At 41.7% G+C, this 18,544-nt stretch overlaps 1 protein-coding gene across 6 annotated transcripts in view; it reads left to right on the top strand.

Annotated features, from left to right (window-relative positions):
- Nucleotides 1-18,544, top strand: part of bt (projectin protein bent) — a 201,363-nt gene that overhangs the window by 102,373 nt on the left and 80,446 nt on the right. For all 6 annotated transcript variants that reach the window (XM_075875040.1, XM_075875041.1, XM_075875038.1 and 3 more), the window contains 15 exons: nucleotides 494-651; nucleotides 1,360-1,504; nucleotides 2,845-2,989; nucleotides 3,568-3,704; nucleotides 4,423-4,728; nucleotides 4,872-5,174; nucleotides 6,970-7,257; nucleotides 7,758-8,057; nucleotides 9,556-9,858; nucleotides 11,503-11,784; nucleotides 13,019-13,324; nucleotides 14,106-14,408; nucleotides 15,525-15,806; nucleotides 16,487-16,792; nucleotides 17,819-18,121. In XM_075875040.1, the coding sequence (XP_075731155.1) occupies nucleotides 494-651; nucleotides 1,360-1,504; nucleotides 2,845-2,989; nucleotides 3,568-3,704; nucleotides 4,423-4,728; nucleotides 4,872-5,174; nucleotides 6,970-7,257; nucleotides 7,758-8,057; nucleotides 9,556-9,858; nucleotides 11,503-11,784; nucleotides 13,019-13,324; nucleotides 14,106-14,408; nucleotides 15,525-15,806; nucleotides 16,487-16,792; nucleotides 17,819-18,121 (3,867 nt within the window). The remainder of the gene's footprint in view (nucleotides 1-493; nucleotides 652-1,359; nucleotides 1,505-2,844; nucleotides 2,990-3,567; nucleotides 3,705-4,422; nucleotides 4,729-4,871; nucleotides 5,175-6,969; nucleotides 7,258-7,757; nucleotides 8,058-9,555; nucleotides 9,859-11,502; nucleotides 11,785-13,018; nucleotides 13,325-14,105; nucleotides 14,409-15,524; nucleotides 15,807-16,486; nucleotides 16,793-17,818; nucleotides 18,122-18,544) is intronic.

The raw sequence follows: 18,544 nt of genomic DNA, 5'->3' as shown, positions 1-18,544 counted from the left end.
GGGCATTTTCTTTTTATTCAGAGAGTGCGTGTAACAATGGGTTGCAGTTAATGACCGGTGTGCGGTGCTTTATTACATACCGCAAGAAACCGAGACTTGTCAGGAGGCAACATAGGCTCCGAGATAAGTAGCATGAAATGCGCAACACCACTAGAAGGATGTCTGATCCAAATGCCACTCTTGATGTATCTCAGCATTGGGCCATAGCCTCAATACGCTAAATGATGAAACAGAGTCCCCACCGGCAGCTTCAAATGGTGAGTACAGGCCTTTTTATGCAGAAAGGGTGCTTGACAAAGTGGCAAATTCGCACTTCGCTTGTAAACTTCATATGCTACGCAAGACTACAAAATTTGGCTGAGCTGTCAAGAGCGGTGTATGGCCGTTTGTAAAATGCTTTTTCTTCCACTAAGTCTCAGGTATGGTTCAGGACCCCTCTAATGCATCAGAGCTTAGTGAAAAAGATCTCATTCGCTTTCCTGTTTGCTTTTAGACGAACCCTCCAAGCCTGGAAATGTTGAGGTTACTGACTGGGATGCAGACAGGGTGGATCTCAAATGGGAGAAGCCCGAAAAAGATGGTGGTGCACCCATTGAAGGATACGTCATTGAATACAAGGACAAGTTCTCCAGGGACTGGGTTCCTTGTGCTGTAAGTTCATACTGCTGCATAGAATCGTGTTTCTTTTCAAGCACATCAGCACATTATCTTGGAGCTAGAACGTGTTGTCATTATAGTCACTCTCTGTAGATTTTTGCTACGCTTGCTTTTCTTTGCTATTACAGTTTATTTAGTTCGGAGTTCTTGTGATGTAGCACCTGCGAGACGTTTGGATTGCTGTGAACTGTGTAACAGGGTTTAAAGATATTGTTTTTCGAAAAATTGTGTCTCTAATAAGAACACAGAAATGTGAGTGTGTGTGTATGGTTGATAAAAACACCTATAGGCATTCTGAGCTTTGTTCTTTCAGAATTTTTTGCATGTTTTGAATGAGTGAAATAAATAATTTCAGGAAATATTTGCTGGATGAAGCACTACGTGTTTGTCGCTAGCAGGGGCGTTATAAAAAGAAAAAAAAATTGCATTGTTCATTTGCTTGTTTTTATTTCTTTTTCTTCATTTAATTTTGTCAAACGTGGCGAATTTTTCACATGATGGGAAGCCTGCCTATCCCAACTTTGATAACCTATATTTGTAGCAAAAAAATAGCTTCTTTAGTTTATAGTAGGTGTGCCAACTGTGTTCATGATTCAGTTACATTTATTTTTTTGTTCTTATCAAGTTTTTATTGCTGGTGTGCCCTGCTTTCATTTTGAAATGTGCAGAAATCCTAACTTCCTCTTAATTTACGTCGCACAGAATATTCCAGCTGACAAAACTCAAGGCAGAGTGTCCGACTTAAAAGAAGGCGTACAGTACGAATTTCGTGTACGCGCTGTTAACAAGGCCGGACCCGGTGAACCCAGCGACCCGACAAAGCCAATTATCTGCAAGCCGAGGTTTGGTAAGAAATACAACCCCACCTTCATGTAGTAAACAATAAAATCATTCATCACTACAACTACAAGGGAGAGCAAACCCTGTGGTGCCCAATAAATTTCATTCTCCACAATTCGCCTTTGCCAACATTCAGGTGATAATTTTTTACTGTGGCAGCAACGCTGTCTAGCTGCTAGGCAGGCTTTTTAGAAAAGCCATGTTCAAGTTTCATGGCCAGAGCATTATACCAGGAGGTCTCAGAGTTCTGTGAAAACTGCCAGGTTAGTTGCAAAAATATCACACCTAAAGAAAGAAAGCAAGAGTAAAAACAAATAAATAATAAGAATAATAATTAAGTTGATTATAATATACAAGAAAATGGGTGAATGCTTATGCTAACTAATGAAAAACATATAAACACATAGAGTAACAATGAGCAACACAAATAATTAACCTAATGTTAAATATCTGTATTGATTCATTATCAGTAATATAATTACCTAAAACACAAAAATGCGATTAAATGACAGAGACATAGTGGCAGTTTGTTAGGAAATTCAAATGAGTAGGATAGTTTCTTAAATATTTCTTGCTGTGTGCAAAGTGTGTATAAACATTGCTCAATAGCCTTATTGTTTTCTCATAATTGCCCTAATTAGGTATAACAAAGAAAGATATAAAGCAGCCAAGAGGGACTCATATTCAGAGCACCTGATTGCTTTTAATCTGGCTTTAGTTGCTCACTTCATTTCAAATGTAAGCTGCATTTTTTCCAGTGAATATTATGAAACTTCAGTTGAAGTGAACAGGATCATATTCTTGTTGGATGCTTCATGTCCAACTTCTATGACCAGTTGCAGTGCTGGTTAGGGAATAAATATGGTGCAAATATAGCATGCACGTTTATTTAGCGAGAATGGATTTGAGACCTTTAGGATGTGTTTTCTGTTCCTTTCAATTTATCCACCAAATGATTTGCTTTATATTTCAGTTTGATTTTGCAATTTTAATGAACTTTATTGTGGAATGGTGATCATTAATTTCTTTTCCATGAAAAGCTACAACGTTCTTGTTGTGCCTGGATTTGCAAACATGTATTCTTTCAAACATGCTATGTTTATAGTGTGTGCCCTATAGATAGTGTTCTTAAAAATCTCTGAAAAAGCATTGCTGCACGTTTGTACATTTGATCGTGTGATGAGTTGACATATCTTATGTGATGACATTTCTTATGTGATGGGTTGATATATCGAGTTTATAATTCATAAATAGATCACTTTAGGGTTGAGCACATCGTTCTATCACCTTTAATGGCTTTTTTTTAAACTTCTCACTGGGAGTTGTGTGTTTCTTTTAACTACACAGTGAAGCCATTCATTGTGGGTGATGGATTGAAGAACCTCACTATCAAACGAGGTGCTATGATCAAGTATGAGATCGAGTTCAAAGGTGAACCTCCACCAGAGGTTGTGTGGGAACGCAACAGCACGCAGCTCAAAGCCACTGACAGGCAAGTACTCTCCTAAAATACGCAAAAGCCTGTGTGTTTGGAAAAGCTGGAAATTTGTTTCTAGGGGCTAAAAGTTGCAAAGTATCCCTGTACGTTTTGGTTGGTTTTATTGTACTCCTTTGGAATGTGAGGCTGTCAATCATTTTTTTTTAAGGATAAGTGCTGCATATACATACAGAATCGAAAAGATTTAGAAATCACTCACACATAAATACAGCGGCTTCACTTACGAACTGGCCCACATGGGGCAAAACTGTGACTAACAAATGCAATGGAATCTGCCACAGGTGCATGATAAGACATGCAACGATACTGGCCTGTTTAGTTTTCCTGCCAAAATATTGTTTAAACATAAAAACTTTATTTGTTTGCCTGATAACTGGCTTTTGTGTGTTTTTCAAGTAAACAGCTAAATTTGGATATTTTGTATAGATTCATATAGTATGTACCTGCAGGCATGTATATTTTGTGACACCAAAGGGCACTTTGCCATGATTTACTGGTGTCACATAATTTTGCTCAATGCACTGTTAGCGCTAAGCATTGCTGATCTTATCTGTTTGGCTTCCGTTCTCTAGGACAACCATTGAAGTTAAAGACACTTCGACGACCCTCATAACAAAGAACGCCGTGAGGGCTGACAGTGGTCGATATACGCTCAAGTTGACAAACAGCAGTGGGTCAGTCTTCTCTGAGGCAGATGTTGTTGTTCTAGGTATGCCATGTTTTCTACCCAGATATTATGACATTCAATATCTAGCAAAGCTGTGTCAAAACCATTTAGCCTTGCTGTACCTATGTGATTCAGCTGCATGCTTTAATGACTGCAGTACAATTCACTGAAGTAGAAAGGAGAAAATGAAAAAAGTGCACTATAGCTAAGGCTTTTTTTAAGCAAATGCATAACTATGAAGAACAACTATTTCGTTTGAAAACATGATAGTGTTAATTTTAGCTGTGTTGGACAAACCACTTATATTGCTTGAGTTTGAACATTACCACTTCCGTACGTAAACCAATAGTGCACTATAATGAGTCCTAAGCTGCCATTTCTTCCCCAATTTATAAGACTGGTGCTGCACGAAACAGGAACAGTATTTTTTTTATTTTATTGAGCTGATCTATCAACCTGAAGTTTTGTATTTCAGAAGGCTGCCATATAAGCAAATGTGTGTCTTCTGTTCATCTTGGATTATCCGTGACAATGTTGATCTCAAATACTACAGCACTCGTCATGCTTTGTCATAAAGTAGAAAACATTTATAACCTGTGGTGCCTTTATTACTTGCTTTTAGTTGCATTTTGAAGCATTTGGTAGGCACTTTCGACAGGAATTAGCTCAAACCCACATTACTCTGATTAGCAATGGACGTCTAGTTCTGCAATGTATGCAAGAAGTTTGATAACAAGTTGCTTGTTGCGTTATGCTGCAGACAAACCTGCCATGCCCGGAGGTCCGCTGAAACCGGAGAAAGTCCGAGCGGATCACGTGGAACTCTCTTGGAAACCACCTCCCGACACGGGCGGCCAGGAGCTGAAGGGCTACGTTTTGGAGAAGATGGACACAGACACCGGACGCTGGGTACCGGCGGCAGAGGTTGGCCCCAAAGAAACCAAGGCTCGCATTGACGGCCTTCAGAAGGGCAAGAAGTACAAGTTCCGAGTCAAAGCTGTCAACAAGGAGGGCGAATCGGAACCTCTAGAGACCGGAGAGGACATCGTGGCCAAGAACCCCTACGGTAAGAATTGTATTCCATTTTGTAAGCTTTTCAACCAGGCAGCAGGGGTGTGTGGAACGTTCTTTTTTTGCTAGCAGGCATCTCGTAGCACCTTCTATTATACGAGTTCCTCTGCTGATAACAATACTTGTCCGCCTTTGCAGACGAACCTGGCAAGCCAAGCAAGCCAGAGATTGTGGACTACGACAACACGAAGGTTGACCTCAAGTGGGACAAGCCAGAGAATGATGGCGGGCGCCCCATCCTGCAATACATTGTGGAGAAGAAAGAGAAGCACAGCTCGGACTGGGTGGAGGCCCTCAAGACGCCCGGCGACAAGTGCGAGGCAACCGTGGATGGCCTCAAGGAGAACTCGGTCATGCAGTTCCGGGTACGAGCCGTCAACAAGGCCGGTGTGGGAGAGCCCAGCGAGCCCACTGAGAACCACATTGTCAAGCACCGCAACTGTGAGTGGCCAGCCCTGCCGTGCATGTATGAAAAGCAGCGCTGTGCAGATGTACTGTTCAGTTGTAGTTATGTTGAGAATTAGTGCAGGGTCAGATCTCATTATATCTCAGTCGACTCCCTATAATTCGAAGTCGCTTAATCAGAATTATCGGTTAATTGGAAGTGGAGTTGGGGTCCCGTCAGTTTTGCATGCAGTTCAACAGGAAGAAATTCTCGGTAATTGGAAGCTAGAGGTCTAAAATTTCGGTTAATTCGAATTTATTTTCAATCGAATTCCCGGAGGAGATCGTAATGTTTGTTAAATTTCCTGTTTTCGAAGTGCTAAACAACAATGCGTGTGCGACGGCACCCAAGCGCATTGCAGTTGACCACAGCGCCGCAGCTCAAAACGTCAGCTGATGGCATCGCAGTTGCATGCAGCGCCCCAGATCACGAAGTGGCTGCTTCGGCGGTTCCGGTTCCGGGCCTCATTGTTGATCTCGTTACGGTCATGTGCAGACTCAGCGTTTCCACATGCGACGAAGCTCCACATGCATTTACTATGGCACCAAGTGGTGCAGATGGTGACGCGTTTTGTACAGTGGGGGAAGAAGACACAAGTGAGCTTGACGTTGATGGTCTCCTGCCAGCTCTCGGTGACGTCCCTTTCGAGAAGTACTTTGCCACTGACAGTTCGGTAGAAACGTGCGGTGCACTGTCGGACGCTGAGATCATGGAGATGGTTCGGCCCAGCGAGCCTAGTTACGAAACTGAGGTTGACGACGACGACGCCGCAAGTGAGCCACTACCGCAGGCTGCTGATGTAGCCGCAGGCCTTTCACAGCAGTTTTTCACTGCTGAGAGCAACGCCGCGGAAGCATTCGGGCACATATACAGCCTGCAGGACTTGCTTTCTGCTGCAAAATTCAGCAAACAGAAGCAAACGGCAATCGCAGATTTTTTCTCATAAACTGCTTTGAAATAAATGTATTTTTCGTTCATTGTGGTTAATTGGAATTCCGCTTAATTCGAAGTTTTTTGCGGTCCCCGTGAACTTCCTATTAACGAGAGTCGACTGTAACAGTTTTGTTATATAATGAGGCTTCAGCTGATAAGCTTAAGCAGGGGAAAAAGAAAAGCAGGAGTTTATTATTTAGGTTTCTTAGAAAGTGCCATAAATGCTAAAGCACAAGATTGTTCATCAGAGGAGTCAATTGGGCAAGTTGGTTTGCTTCCATCTTGAACAAATGCTAGCGCGACAAAAAATAGGGCGAGAATAGAAAAGACAGACTGCAGCGCTGACTTGCAACTAAACTTTATTCCGACAAGATTGTCCAATGCATATTCATCCTGTTGGTTCATGCAGCTATACTGAGAGAAACCACTAAAGCATGCTAACCAGCAAGCTGACAGCGTCCGTCTAGGCAAAAACCGTTATTAATAGTGCTGTCGCAATTTAGATCATTTTTAGCTGACACTATAATCTCGGGTATAAGCATGGTGGTCACCATAAGCTGGTGCATTTCTGAAGGGACGACCACTGCCTAATGGTGAAGTGTTTCACTCGAATGGTTAAGCAAGTTATGCTGATGAGGTGAAGAAAATGGCGCTTGCACATCAAAGGCTGCTAGCGAGACATAGCGAGGTGGTTACCTACATTATTTAACAACTAAAACGTAAATATTAAGATGTAGGCTTTTACAAAGGACAGATGTTCATTCGTTGTTTTCAAATTCGTCATGCATTGTTTGCCTACTGGAGTTTGCACAAATGAACATTAATGGCTTCTTTTATTTATTTTTTTCATCTCTCCAGTGAAACCTCGCATTGACCGCACCAACCTCAAGAACGTCATCTTGAAGGTGGGAAGGTCTCACACCTATGAGGTTGACATCATCGGTGAGCCGCCACCAGAGGTTGTCTGGACATTTGGCGAGGGTCTGCAGAAACTCAGCCCCGATGAGAACACTACCATTGAGAACAAGGACTACCATTCCACCTTTGGTATAGTCAAGGCTCTACGCAAGCAGTCTGGCAAATACACCATCACTGCGACCAACAGGAATGGAAAGGACTCTGTTTCAATCGACATTACTATACTTGGTGAGTGTCTCTTTCTGTTTATTTTAACTCAGTTAAGTCAGTGTTGTTCAATATTCACTTTATTTCAAGTTTGGCTTCTCCATTTAGTTTAGAATGCCTCACCTTCGAGAGGCAATATGCGTGATATTCTACATAGCTAGCCCTTAGGATAGCAAGTGTCCTTAGGTTTTGTAGAAATACAGTAGTGGAGAACAAAAAATTTTCCTTGTTAAAAAAAAATACTGTTACATTGGCTGTTAACACAATCATATGGGTTTGTATGTTTGAATGGGAAAAACCTAGGACCATTACTTCATTTGCAGAGTGATCAGGCTTTTCATGTCACAAATTCAAGTTTGCAGTACGTGAACTGCAATCAATGCATCTAGTCTAAGCCAATTGAAGTATTTCACCACACTTCCTCTTCCTTTTTTGTTCCAATGGGTTCGTGGAGAACCAAGGTATATTTAATAGAATCTCTCTAAGCAGTAGTTACGAATTGCAATTTTCTCTTACCAAAGGCAAACCAGCGAAGCCCGAAGGACCACTGGAGGTCAAGGATGTCCACAAGGAGGGCTGCAAGCTCAAGTGGAACAAACCAAAGGATGACGGTGGCTGTCCACTGCGCCATTACGAAGTTGAAAAATTGGACAAGGAAACTGGTCGCTGGACCCGCGTTGGCAAGACAGACAAGCCAGAAATTGAGGTCACTGGCCTGACGCCCAACAAGGAGTACCTCTTCAGGGTCGTTGCCGTCAACGATGAGGGCGAATCCGAACCATTGGAGACACTCCAGGGAACAGTCGCCAAGAACCCGTACGGTAAGCATTGGCCTCGAGAAGAAATTAGTATAAAAAGGTTGCGTCATCATTGTTTGTGCTGACATTAACTAGTCGTAGACTCAAACGTCATTGTAACAAAGTTGTTTTTTGCACGAAAATTAGTTTGTTGTATCCGAAAATTCGTTATAAAGGTCTATTGCTAATAATACACCTATTGCAAAATCATTCATTTAGTTTGTTATAATCGATATTTTGTTCTATCCAAGTTTGTTTTATCAAAGTTCGAGTGTAACAGGCACCACACTTCTTGAATTGCCCATGGCTTACTGCAACTCAGAGTTATCACGGATGAGGGAACGTGATCAACAGAGTAATGAGTACACGGCTCGAAAGAATTGCTTTCACAACTTGTGACGAATCGTGCAGGACGTTGCCATTTGTTTCAGTAGCAAGGAAATTTGTGTTGTCTCCAATGTACATACAGGACTCACAGATTGAAAAGGGACATCAAATTCTTCAGTAAAACGACTTGTACGTGCAATTGCTCGAGTTAATCACGTCATGTTGTAATGAATGTGGTCGCTGGAGATAATGTTGGCTCTGATCTATGTATTCAAATCAAAATTATGCCGATACGACCTGAACTGAAGATGCTAATATTGAAAACGTGTGCATTGTTTAGCCCTAAGTTGTCCTGTTTAAATTCGTGATTGTTATACGTTTTTTCTTTTATCTGCTGCATTTTTCAAATTCCTTCTGCAATTGGTCTCAACTTCTCTCAAAGCATTACAAAGGGTTACATAAGAATAACTAATTAAATTGTCACTTGGGAGTTTTTATCACTTGACAGTGTCACTTCACATTGTGACTTGACAGTGTCAGTCGAACCAGGAATTTTACAAGGACAGGTTAGAAGTCAGAACAAGTTAGAAGAGTCTTCCAGGCATTGTGGTATAGGTATTCACATAAGTATACAGGAGTGTAACTAGAAAGTGCTAGAGGTAAGGATAATGGATTTATGTCGACGACACTAAGTAAGGTAGAAGATAAGGCATAGTTGGCTTACTTCAGTTTCATATGATGCACCGTAAAAAAAGAAAAGAAACCCAATTCATCTATTTATTCAGACGTCCTTACAAAACCCTAGGGGGTTATACAACGAAGTGTTAAAACATGTACGAAAATGAGGAACCATAAGGAAGGGGTAGAAATATATGTACACAGGAAAGCGAATGAGAAAAAAAGTTTTGCAGTAATTCATGTGGGAATGTAATATTAATATTGCTTTAGATGATATATGACAAAACAAACAGAAAAAAAATACACTTCAAACAGTGACAGCTCATTATGAAAAAAAATTGATATAGTAAAATAGAAATAATATAACATTATAATCAACAGTGGGCTCCATGGCCACAGTTGGGGCTTATTATCCTTATTAGCAATACCAATTTAATTGGTCTACTGTAAGTGCATACCCTCGACAGTTATGCATGAGGTGCAGGATGTAAGTCAAACACATTCATCTATCTCCTAGATGAGCCAAGCAAGCCAGGGACGCCTGAGCTGGTTGACTGGGACAACACCAGTGTGGACCTGAAGTGGGAGCCGCCAAAGAGCGACGGTGGTGCCCCGATTGAGAAGTACATTATCGAGAAGAAAGAACGCTTTGGCACTGATTGGGAGAAGGCTGCGGAAGTGCCTGGCTCCAAGACGGAGGCCAAAGTGGCCCCGCTCAAGGAAAAGACCGAGCTACAGTTCAGGGTGGTGGCCGTCAACAAGGCGGGCCCCAGCGAACCCAGCGAGCCAACACAGATGCACACTGTCAAGCACAGGAAATGTAAGTCACTACTCTGGTTTTACCTTGTAAAACTGTTTTCTAAGCTTGCTCAAATGTCACTTTCCTGGTTTGAAGCTAAGTCGGAGTGAATGCTGAATTGTATAAAATAGTTTCACATTGAATTTGAATTGTCACCAGATTTCAATAATATGAAAGTGTGAGTTATAAATGATAACAAAAATCACGGCATATTAAAATGCCATATTTAGTGCATATAAACCCATATAACATGTTTTTAAACTTACTATATAAAAAACAATAAATTGAGGTGCAGGTGATGTGTGCGCTTAACCTTGGGACTTTCCAGCAGTGTGAATTTTTCCTGGATATGCAGTTTCACTCCATAGCAACCCCAGGCTTAGCGAAATCAACTTTTTAGGCGAGTTACATGCAGTAAAATAAGTCTATTCGTTTGAAATACTTCAGTATCTTGGAATTTTTTATCTTGTGTCCAAATGAACTCGAATACTGTAATATTTGTTTGAATGTTCAAAGCTCATGGACATTTGAAGTGCTTTTCTTCATTGTGTTTGTTACAGTGTTTGTGCGTGCTCTCTAAAGAGCAGTACTAGATCCACACTGTTGATTTGACTAAGATCTCAAGATTGGTCATTGCACTGCGGACCATCGATAGTGAAAATGATGAGGGACAACACATCTCCTTAGGGTATCCTGACAGTTTGCATGGTGGAGAAATAGGTGAGGTGTCAGTTGAGCCACTGATCAAAGTTGCTAACTATGAATTTACAGGTCGGCACCTAAGCTTTGTCTTGATGTGGCAGGTGTGTACATTGATACGCCTGCTTAAAGTGATGAAAGCTGTGTAGGCTAGGTTCTAGAACACTGTGTAAATATAACAGCCCACATTTTTGCACAAACTGTACTTATAGAGTTTCCTATAAAATCACTTGAGGAAACTCTGGTGCTAGTGTTTATGGGAGCTGCAACTCACAGTGCTTTAGCTAGCATGGAAATGATGGGTAGTACACGGATTCGTCTAATATGTGTTCGTCTAATATGTGGCTTTGTTTGGCTTTGTGGGGATCTGAATTCACTTTGTCGCAAGACGAAGTTCAGCAAATGTTTGGCAGTTGCACTTTACACACTGTGACTGTTTTGGGCTCACCAATTCTAAGCGGCTCACAAAGTCGACTACGGTCCGTTCATTTATTTGAAACAAAACCAAAACACAACAATAAAAAAAAGCCATAAGTTTGTTCGAAGCCTGCAAGCATGAAGACTAGGCAAACCTGTGCACTACCCATCATTCCTATTTAGTTCTGGTTAATTTTAGAAAACTATATGACCAAAACAATATGTGTTATTCTTTCTTGTCCAACATACCTAAATGAGTTCAGCATCAGTGTTGGTCCGATCAGTAATATAACACTTTTCTCATCGCTTAGTGGTTTCTCTGCTGCATCAAATTTTCTTGAGGTAATACTTGTGCACATCCAAATGAACCCAATAAACAATTAGATCAGGAAAAACACAGGGGACAATAAATGTTGTAATTAACAGTCGTGTAGCATTTAATAAGCATAAGCATATATTATCCCATATGAAGATAAACAAGGTTCCATTTGTGGTAGCTTGCATGCTTACTACATCTTTTTTCATGTTTTTTCTCTTTCTTGTTATCAGTGAAGCCATACATTGACCGCACGAACCTGGACGTCAAAATGATAAAGAAGGGCAAGCAACTTCGCCTCGACGTCGACATTCGTGGTGAACCGCCGCCGAAGGTCACCTGGAAGTTGCTGGAAAAGATTGTCGAGACTAAAGACAATGTGGAGGTCGTAAACGTTGACTACAACACAAAACTGAACATCAACGATGCCCAACGCAAGGACTCCGGCCTCTACAAGATCACTGCTGAGAATGAGCACGGAAAAGATGAAGCACAAGTTGAAATTATCGTTCTTGGTGAGTATTTGTCATCAACTGTCACTCTATCATAATTATTTGACACTTCACACTTAGTTTCAACTTGAGTGCAGTACTTTGCAAACACAGCATTGTGTGTATGGCAGATGCAGTTTAGATGACATAGCATTCACTGTTGTCAAAACGAAATGAGATAAAAAAGAAAAACTTAGGCTTGGTAAAAGCTCCAGGACAAGGGCTTATTAGAAAGATGTTGACCCTTGAGCTGTGCCAGTGAAGCTTTAAGCCATTTGCAAGGTCAAAATTAAGGTAAAACTTTGCTGATAGTCAACTTTGTTATGAATCCTTTATCTGATTATCTTTTTCCCTGCCTTCATGTTAGTGTGCCTTTGGTTAGTAAACAACGACATACAAAAAAGGCGAGCACAGCTTGCATGCATTTCTTGTTGTTTTGCTTCTGGATGTTCTGATCGAAAATTACAATTTAGAAATTTTGTGGTGCAGTACCTTTATGTGTAATTTTGTAGATGGCAGCACTGTACATTGTTCTTCAGCCCAGTTTTTTTTTGCAGCAAATGCTGTTATGAGATCACGAAAGCGGTCACGTGTGCGGTAGTTGTCCGCCACCACTGTCAGTGTCTGTAACAGCTATCACTAGTGAATAAAGAACACTGAGGACACGATGGGATTCGAACCCAGGTCCCCTGTGTGCCCAGCCCAGTGTTTCACTACTGAGCCACACCGGTGCTTGCAGCTCTGTCGCAAACTGACTCTAGACATTGCTTCATGTCGGGAAAGGAATCGCGTTAGTATGAGTAATAAAGTGGTTAATCACAGCCAAGGAACAACCAGACGTCAAACAATGCGAATTGCATAACTAGTGGGTCGCCGAATGCTGCAACCCATTACTAAAGCTTCAGGCATGATTTTTCATCATCGTCAGCCGCAGCATAAAAAAATTGCACAAAATTCCTTGCAAGTGTGTAGCGAGTACCAGGCTTTTCCGAAGAATGACGAAGGATGGCATGGTGAATACCTCCCCACTACACAAAAATTATGATGAAATATGGTGTTGGGGATACCCTGCAAGTGTGCTTGTAGCAGTTTGAAAAAGGCTCTGAAAGACTGCTCTTCCAGCATTCGCTGTGACTGTGCTGCGCATTGTGCATAGGCCTGGATTTTTTTTCTGCTTGCTCTGAAAAGTACACTTTACTTGACAGTTTGCACTTATATGACCTTTTCTTGGCCTATATTAACAACTTCATTTTTTTAGCTGCGCCATCAAGACCAGGAGGCCCACTGAAGGTGTCCGACGTGCACGACAAGGGCTGCAAGCTCAAATGGAACAAGCCAGAAGACGACGGTGGCAAGCCGCTTCAAGCGTACGTTGTGGAAAAAATGGACACGCAGACGGGCAGCTGGGTGCCTGTTGCACGAGTGGACCCCGACAAGACCGAGTGTCCAGTGACCGGCCTCATACCCGGAAAGCAGTATCAGTTCCGTGTGAAGGCGGTCAATGCTGAAGGAGAATCGGAGCCTCTGGTCACTGATGGGCCAACACTTGCGAAGAACCCATACGGTAGGTGTTTAACAATTCTTCACGGCCTTGTCTCAACAGCTTTCTGTGAAGCATTCTGATCCTCAAAATCAGTGACTAAAACAATTAACCGCTCATAGCCTGGATTTCTCGGCCTACATAAAGGCATTTGGATCGCAGTTAGAAATGTGTGCATGTACATCCAGAATCACTTTCATATTAGTTGACTACCGCAGATGAAATTTGTAAATGAGGCTTAAAAATCTGAAAAAAGTGTTCTTGCAATAAACAAAAATTTTGTTCTTGCATATTTTTTCATTAAATGAAGTCAGCCTTGGGAGAGGATCTGGTCTGTCATATTAATGGAACTTTGCAAGTCATTCAATATTATGGAGATGTGGATGTTAATGATTTATGCACCTAAGTAGATACAGCCACATAAGGTTTTTTTTTGGACATCTACTTACTTTGGGAGCATCATGCTCAATGTGTTCTTTTTTTTTTCTGTCAGAAATGGCGGCATGCTGAACGGGTCAACAGCAAGTAACCACAAATGATGTCCAAATTGAGGTTTCTCTCTCCCGAGCATCTCATTTTAGCTTCATGATTTCTAATTTGGTACATCACTATATTGAGACTAGACGCTAAAGGAGGATAATTTTCAAACATAATTTTGTTAAAAGGCCGTAAATATGCATAGGGGAAGACTACATGCTCAAACATACATGTTAACACTACGAATGTCTTGCTAGCCAAAATCGCCCGAATTTACCTTGCCATTCCTGTCGATGACCTGTGCCACTGTGTTGCTGCTGTGGTGCAGATGAACCTGGCAAGCCAGGGAAGCCTGAGATTGTCGACTGGGACGAGAAGCACGTTGACCTGAAATGGGACGCCCCCAAGGACGATGGAGGGGCTCCCATCACGGGCTACGTGGTGGAGAAGAAGGACAGGGTCGGTGGCCACTGGGAGCCCTGCCTGGAGACAAACAGCTCCAAGCCTGAGGCTAAGGTGGAAGGCCTGGTCAAAGGACAGCAGTACCAGTTCCGCGTACGGGCAGTCAACAAGGCTGGACCCGGCGAACACAGCGAACCAACAGGAACCCACCTCTGCAAGGAGCGATTCTGTAAGTTCGAGGGCGAAGTAAAGGTCATTTATTATTCTATTATACATTAAAATGTTGGCACAGAAAAATATACAGACCCCTCACTTCATCCTTTGCTTTTCTGTCCTGGCATTTACCCTGCTTTAAATTACACCAAGAGACTTCCACATGAATTAAAAGGAGCTCTAAATGGTTCTGATGAATTTTTTTTTAAAGTCCAACTTTTTTAGCAGGCTTATCTAAGCACAGTGCATGAATTGTGTAAAAGTGTGTAATTTGATATGAGATTTTAAACATACACACCGCTACAGAGCCTTCCGTTGTGCCGAGTCCCATTGCAATTTACCACCATACCGAGTTTCCAGTCACCCTTGTTTTGTGACGTGATGCTGCATTGGGACATACCTCATGCAATCAACCAGATTGACTTCTTAACATTCGTACTATACAGCAGCTGATGTTGGTTGGCCAGATGCGACCAGTGACTGACAGCTTTGCGTAATGTTACCAAAAAAGTAGCTAATCTGCTGCTTAGTTTAGATGGTCAGCTTCCCTGTGCATACTTTTTTGCTCGCAAATCATTGGTTGTAGGCGTATTCAACCAAAAATCTCTCGCTCACACTTCCAGGTCATGTTGAATGCAATTGAATGCAGTGGTCCCATTTTTTTTCGTAAATTTTCTTTGCATTTTTAATCTCAACGTAGGCAAACACTGTGTACAGCTGATATGGAGATATAAGTAGACAACCAGCTGTTCTTGGCACATCTTTGCAGTTACTTTTAGTGCATTGATGATATGTGGCCATGAGTATTATATGTTGTGTCTTATACTTCTTACACATATTGGCAACATTAGGTGTGGTATGCATGGAGTTACTGTGCAGTGAAAGTAAAGTGGAGTGCACGTTTAATAATGAGAAATCCAATTTTCAGGTACAGAATTTTACAGAACTGAGTGATCGGTTTCTGTAGTTGACACCTTGAAATGAGGTGACGAATGTTAATAATGTTAGGGTGCTTTCATCCAAGCCAGTGGTATTATTACTTTGTGAAGACACATTTCGTTTGTCCTACTACAACTTATGCAACTGTGTTGCACGTACAACATTCTGAGAAGTTTAATTTTACCACATGCAGTGGCACCGAAGATTGTGCGGGACAATCTCCAGAACATCACTGTTCGCGCTGGACACATTGCTAAGGTTAACGTGGAAGTCATAGGTGAACCTCCTCCGAAAACAACATGGCTTTTCAATGGGAAAGAGCTGGAGAAGAGTGATGTTGTCAAGATTGAAGATGAGGATTACAAGACGTTCCTGTGCATAGGCAAGGTGACTCGCAAGCACTCTGGCAAGTACACCATAAAAGCTGAGAACTCGTCAGGAAAAGATGAAGAGACCATAGACATCCTTGTTCTTGGTAAGCAACATCCAACTTTGTTGTTCTTCTTAGGCCAGACAGATGCTCGTTAAGTGTTAGCCCTTCACTGAGGTTACTTATCAGGCGGAAAGAGAACTTGCATTCTGAGAAGTGCTACATTTAGGTCTTCACAGCATTAGGACTAGCCGCAGCTGTCAGTGCTATACCAACAGGACTATAGGTGTAGTAGTTTACTTTATATTATGAAACCTATTCAAAACACTGAATTTGTTAAAGTCGGCACTTACAACAAAGCATTCTTTGTTGTCTTAATGACCTTTTTGTACGCTGAGTTATGGTGGAATAACTTTTCCTTAAGTAGCACTTATGAAAATATTAATGTACATGGTGAGAAACTAGCATATTAGTCTAAGTCAGTGTCAATGGCACTTTTCTGTTGCTTTGTAGTCATTAAGTACTCCAGTATTATGATTTTTTCTGGCCAAGTAACTTAAACATCGATATAACGAACCCAGATATAACGAAATATTGGTTATAATGAAGTAGCTAAAACATAGTCCTGCAATAGATGTATTGTTATGGATGTACCTTTATAACAAAGTTTCGGATATGACAAACTTTTCTATTTAAGATACAATTTTGTTATAATGAGGTTTAATGAAAACTGCAAGTTACACTATCCAACATAGTTTTTCAATGGGGCCCCATGTTTTTTGCAGACAAGCCTTCCAAACCCGAGGGTCCACTGGAGGTTACAGATGTGGATGCCAAGGGATGCAAGCTGTCATGGAACAAACCTAAGGATGACGGTGGAACTCCGATCGAGGGGTACCAGTTGGAGAAGATGGATACCGCAACTGGACGGTGGGTGCCCTGCGGAAAGGCTGACAAGGATACCACTGAAATGAAGGTATCTGGACTGGAACCGGGCAAGAAGTACCAGTTCCGCGTCAAAGCCATCAACAACGAGGGTGAATCGGAACCACTCGAGACGGAGCGGTCTACCCTAGCCAAGAACCCATATGGTGAGTGCAACTTCACTTCACCCTCTTGATCTCCAGGATGCCTTCGTTCCTTTAAATATATTTACACAAAGTTTCTGTGAATGTGTAATAAAAGTTTATCCAATAAAAAATAAAAGTTTATCCAATAAAAAAAATAAAAGTTTATCCAATCCAATCTGTGAATGTGTGCAACTAGTTTGTGTGAATACTAATGCATTTGTGAGCTGCTCAATACAGCCCTTTTAAAGCTACATCATGCTCTATAAGAGTTGATGCCTGTTGTAGGTGCTGGCATTGCGATGAAACTTTCATCAGTATGTGGAACATGGGGACATTTAGCTTCTGTGGCAAAATTGGGCTCAGTGCTATTTATTCCAAAGATATTTAGTCCTTATATATCTCTACTTAGTCGTGCCCTCTGACAGTAGTGTTGGTGCCATGGGAACTTCAGGGCAGAGACGTTAGTTGTGCAACTGCAATGGAAGCTAACAAAGCTCACGTAATCTGTATATTGACAAAGTTTTGAGTATTGAAGCACCATAATTTTTATGAGAATCACTCCACGCTGCTTTGTAGTCACCTAGTTTGTCTAATAAGCATTGTGAAAAAGACTTCTGGTTGTGGCTATTCTGAACGTGTGCTTGGGAACAAAAACACAGTCGGGCTCCTCTGTCTGTTGAGGTTGGTGTCACAAGGCTGGGTAGCTTCAGTGACAATGGCTACCTCTTTCTGCGCTGGAATAGTGGTGCTTCTTAAAGTTTCCTCACCTTATGTAAACCTGTAAAGCTTTTTAGGTCTGACCTACAATATCATACGGTCTATGTTTTGAATGCTTTTTTTACGCACATTTTTTATCTTCAGTTTGTGCTGAGCTGCATTTAAAGCCAGACATATCAGGAACTTGGACCTCTACGAGTTGGGTGAAATCCATCAAGTTTGTTAATGGAGGAGGGCTGACTTCACACAACCGTTAAAGTGCTAGAAGTATTTAGATATACAAATATGGAGAGGAAGGGCATCCAGACTCATTCTGCATATGGTATGCAGACGAACCCGGGCCACCTGGAATGCCGGTCATCACCGATTACGACAAGGACTTCGTGGTGCTCAAGTGGGATGAACCAATCAAGGACGGTGGTGCACCCATCACGGGCTACATCATTGAAAAGAAGGACAAGTACAGCCACGACTGGACGCCCGCTGCTGAGGTTGTTGGCAACAAGACTGAGGGCAAGGTGGACAAGCTTCAGGAAGGTGACAAGTATGAGTTCCGTGTGCGAGCCGTCAACAAGGCTGGTCCGGGTGAGCCAAGCGAGGCCACTGCACCTCACCTCATGAAGCACAAGAACCGTAAGTCTGGCCTCTCTCTTTTGTCTGTCCACTTTCATTTCCCTCTAGAAGTCTCACTTGACAAACTGTGCAGTTGGATACTATTGCCTAGGAAAACTAACGCGATAAACCTCTTGACATAAATGAGCACTTTTAGCTGTAGAAGTAAAGTGCATCAGTAAAGTGCAAGAAGTAAACTGCTGTCATCACTATACAGTTGTGTAGGTGTCATTAATTTTTTGCATTGCTAGAACTTGTTGATGACCCTGTGTGTTATACATACATGGAGATATTGGGGCGTGCAAACAAGACATGTTCACAAGAGAGGGTATGGAGCAACCTTCCTTTTGAAGACGCATTTCTTATTCAGGCACCATAATACACGAATTTTATACTCTATTTAGATAAAAGAAGTTGAGGTTCAGTTTGGGTATAAAATGGAGA

This window comes from Rhipicephalus microplus, chromosome 10, assembly GCF_043290135.1.
Source record: "Rhipicephalus microplus isolate Deutch F79 chromosome 10, USDA_Rmic, whole genome shotgun sequence".
Classification (NCBI taxonomy): domain Eukaryota; kingdom Metazoa; phylum Arthropoda; class Arachnida; order Ixodida; family Ixodidae; genus Rhipicephalus; species Rhipicephalus microplus.
Note: the sequence above shows the minus strand (reverse complement) of the source record. Positions and strands in the feature narration are given on the sequence as shown.